The sequence below is a fragment of the Rhinopithecus bieti genome, unplaced genomic scaffold, assembly GCF_001698545.2.
Source record: "Rhinopithecus bieti isolate Rb0 unplaced genomic scaffold, ASM169854v2 scaffold_13400, whole genome shotgun sequence".
Classification (NCBI taxonomy): Eukaryota; Metazoa; Chordata; class Mammalia; order Primates; family Cercopithecidae; genus Rhinopithecus; species Rhinopithecus bieti.
This window is the reverse complement of record NW_016807991.1, coordinates 5,646,290-5,650,533: the sequence shown is the minus strand read 5'-3', so window position 1 is coordinate 5,650,533 and position 4,244 is coordinate 5,646,290. Positions and strand designations below refer to the sequence as shown.

Genomic DNA, 4,244 nt, shown 5'->3' with positions numbered 1-4,244 from the left:
GGGGGGGGGGGGGGGGGGGTTGGGGGGGGTCAGGGCATAATTTATAAAAGCCCAGGGTTTCTGGTTGGGAATACCCTTCTTTGTGAACCACTGTTTTTCACCCTTCCCCTTAAGCTCCTCTTTTCTTCCTCTGTATTCCTTCCTCTCTACCTGCCCCTTCTGGATTAAGTGTATTGCAGTAAGTACCAGTGCATTTGATATTTTCCTCCAAGGTGGACAGCAGGGCAGAATCCATTGACAAGAAGATTTCTCGATTGGATGCTGAGCTAGTGAAGTATAAGGATCAGATCAAGAAGATGAGAGAGGGTCCTGCAAAGGTAAGATAGGCAGCAACTGCTGCACAAGGTGCTGGCACAGCCTAGTTTTAGCACTTATAGAAATAGGGCCTAGTTTGGCTGGGCACGGTGGCTCATGCCTGTAATCCAGCACTTTGGGAGGCTGAGGCGGGTGGATCACGAGGTCAGGCATTTGAGACCAGCCTGGCCAACATAGTGAAACCCCATCTCTACTGAAAATACAAAAACTTAGCCGGGCATGGTGGCGGGCACCTGTAATCCCAGCTACTCAGGAGGCTGAGGCAGAAGAATCACTTGAACCTGGGAGGCGGAGGTTGCAGTGAGCAGAGACCACACCATTGCACTCTAGCCCAGGTGACAGTGTGAGACTCCATCTCAAAAAAAAAAAAAAAACACAGGACCTAGTGCAGGGGCTGTGAGCATCCCTACAGAAGAGATGCTTACAGTCTCAAGGAGAAAACATGTGAGGGTGTATCCTTTAGGGAGGAGAGTTTGCAACCAAATACGGAAGGGAGGCTGGGGATTGATCTGGTGGAAAGAGATGCTGGTCACACGTCTAAAAGCATGTACATATACTGAGAAGGTGGTCATCTGGCGAGGAAGACTAGGCTGTGCTCAAGATCAATGACTTGCCAAGCTGGTCAGGTTAGGTTGGTATATTAGACTGCTTAAAGAGTGGCCTGCTGGGAAAAACTGAACTAGGCGTCTGGGACCAGTGTTCTAATACTAACACTGTCCCTGCCATCTAGTTGTGACCTTGATAAAGTCACTTATTTTCCACTACTGTTAGGTAGAAACATAAAGTACTGCATTTAAGCACATGGAGTGTGGATATAGAACTACCTTGTTCTTTCCAGATCCATAACTTATTAACCATGTGAGCCTGGGTATCACTGAACCTCTAGTTCCCCATCTGTAAAACAGAGATAATACCTACCATACAGTATGAGGATTAAATGAGGTAACTGATGTGTACCACTATGTCTAGGATAAAGTAGTACTCAGTAAATGTAAGTTATGATAATCTGTGAAGTAATAATACCTGTTTTTCCTTCCTCATTGGAGAAGACAAATAAAATGGTCTACAGCATTCTATAGAAAAGGAAGGCTTTTCCCAGCCGTCTTAGTGGATGATGGGGAATGAAGAGCAACCAGAGGCAGGAAAGCCCATCTAGATTTGAGACAATGAAAGCCCAAACCATGGTGGTAGGAAACCAAAGAATCAGTTTGAAAGTGAGTTCTGAAATCAGCTAACAGGATGATTGTGCATGAACAAACTACAGAAAGAGGAAAGATAAGGTTGATATAAAGATTTTCAACCTAGAGAGGTGAGAGATTGGTGGGCCATTGTTACCTATTTCCAAGGTGAGATAAGGTTTAGGAGTTTGGAATTATTGAGGTTAAGTTGATAGGCTATACAAGTGAAGAATCTCCCTAAGGCAACTGGATATACAGAATCAGCACTTTTGGGGCTAGAGGCGGAGATAATATGCATTAGGAAAAGAGAAAGTAGTTCAGGACTCTGGGATGTGGGATGCAAAGACAGATAGGAGCTAAGGCTTAAAGCCTGGACCTTAGAGATACCTGTTTTGGGGAGGGGAAGAACAGAATCCAGGAGCCATTATGCCTACTACTTTGAAGAAGAGAGGAAGTAGGCATGTGAGTTTGAGGCTATGGGAAATTTCTTTTACTGTATGTGTGTTTTCCACCTTATTTTTATTAAATCTGTTTTTCTCTCCAGAATATGGTCAAGCAGAAAGCCTTGCGAGTTTTAAAGCAAAAGCGAATGTAAGTTACACATACAATTTCTTTCCCCACAGCAGGTTTAACTAAAAGAAAAATGGTCTTCCATTCCTTCAGGTTTTCATACTATTTTCTAAGCACTCTTGATTTAATTACAAATGTTCGTTGACATGTAATTAAATACAGTTAGCTGGGTTCTTCCCCGCTACGTGTTCAGCAATATCTGTTGTAACAACTTCCATCTAAATAGAACTTTTTGCCACGATGGAGATGCTCTATATCTGTGTGCTCAATACAGTAGCTATTAGCAACAAGTGGTTATTGAGCACTTGAAATGTGGCTAGTGTGACTAAGGAGCTAAAGTTTAAATTTTATTCAAGTTAAACAATTTAATTAGTCTTATATGGTTAGTGACTACTGTTTTGGACCAGATCTGTAGGGTTTTATTTATTTTAGAGTGTACCTTTTTTGTTTTTGTTTGTAAAGTTAGGAATCCTAAATGTTTGTTCCCTCCCACCATAATAAATTTAAAGATCCTTAATTTGTTTTAGGTGACTATGTCCCAATTTTGAGCAGAAGCTAACTAGTATCTTTGGTGCCTACCTCTGTGGACTGTTCAGCTGATGAGCTCCTCTGCAGGGTTATAGAGATCAGGTGTAATTAGCTATTGAGGAACCAGAAAGATTGTCAGTATCTCTCTTCCTATATTAAAATGACTTTTTATAAGATACCAGATGCCATCTTCCTCCTTTTAGATAAGATCAAATTGGAAAAAGAAATTGTAATGCCTAGACTGGTGAGAGTGTGGTGAAATGATTTACCTTCTTAATTGGTAGCATTACTAGTTTTAAGTAACCTTTTTTGTGATAAAAAGAATACAGGTTCGTTGTAGAAACTTGGAAAATACATAAATATGAACAGAAGAAAATAAAACTTACTTAGATTCTTACTGCTAGAAATAACTACCTTTAAAATGCTAATTTCTTCCAGTTTCTTTTCTCTGCTTCTGCATATGTGGTATGTGTGCATATAACTTTTTCGAAGAAATGAAATTGTAGTGTGTATATGTAGCTTTTCCTTTTCCACTTAATATCATGAGCATTTCCCTGTTCTTTTAAATATTCTTTGGAAACTTTACATTTTTTAATGAGATTATAATATTCTACCATTTGCTTGCACCATGAATGGACTATTCTTTTTTGTTTTTTTTGGACCATTCTTTTTCTAGTTGGATAGATTGTTTCCAATATTGTATAAAGAACGTAGTGACATAAGTCTTGGAGGTAATATTATAATTTGATATAAAACTTTATTTTAAAAACATTTTGAACACCAGACATTATATTAGGTCAGATGGATTACCTAATTATGGGTACAAAATTAATAAAACGCACCTGGGGCTGGCCACCGTCGCTCACACCTATAATCCCGGCACTTTGGGAGGCCAAGACAGCAGATCACTTGAGGTCAGGAGTTGGAGATCAGCCTGGCCAACATGGTGAAATCCCGTCTCCACTAAAAATACAAAAATTAGCTGGGTGTGGTTGCGTGCGCTTGTAGTCCCACCTACTTGGGAGGCTGAGGTGGGAGAATCGCTTGAACCCAGGAGGCAGAGGTTACAGTGATCTGAGACGGCACCACTATACTCCAGCCTGGGCAACAGAGCGAGACTGTCTCTAAACAAATAAATAAATAAATAAAACAAAATAAAATATGCTTGTCTTCAAGGAGTTCAAAATTCTGGAAAACCGTTCAGCTATATGTATGAAGAGCCTTAAAAATAGTTTTACCCTTTGCTCTAAGAATTTTACTTCTGTATATTTATCATACAAAATAATTATAAAGCCATACTAAGATATGCAGCAGGCCTGGCACAATGGCTCATACCTGTAATCCCAGCACTTTGGGAGGCTGAAGCAGGCGGATCACCTGAGGTTGGGAGTTCGAGACCAGCCTGACCAACATGGAGAAACCCTGTCTCTACTAAAAATACAAAATTAGCTGGGCATGGTGGTGCATGCCTGTAATCCCAGCTACTTCAGAGGCTGAGGCAGGAGAATTGCTTGAACCCAGGAGGCGGAGGTTGTGGTGAGCCGAAATGGTACCATTGCACTCCAGCCAGGGCAACGAGCGAAACTCTGTCTCAAAAAAAAAAAAATGATATGCAGCAACATAGAAAAAAGCAAATGCTATAATGTTTTTTTT

At 40.6% G+C, this 4,244-nt stretch overlaps 1 protein-coding gene across 1 annotated transcript in view; it reads left to right on the top strand.

Annotated features, from left to right (window-relative positions):
* Positions 1–193: 193 nt before the first annotated feature.
* CHMP5 (charged multivesicular body protein 5) overlaps positions 194–4,244 on the top strand; it is a 17,969-nt gene continuing 13,918 nt past the window's right edge. The window contains exons 1-2 of the mRNA XM_017884781.1: positions 194–317; positions 2,038–2,084. Of these exons, the coding sequence (XP_017740270.1) occupies positions 297–317; positions 2,038–2,084 (68 nt within the window). The 5' untranslated portion in view covers positions 194–296. The remainder of the gene's footprint in view (positions 318–2,037; positions 2,085–4,244) is intronic.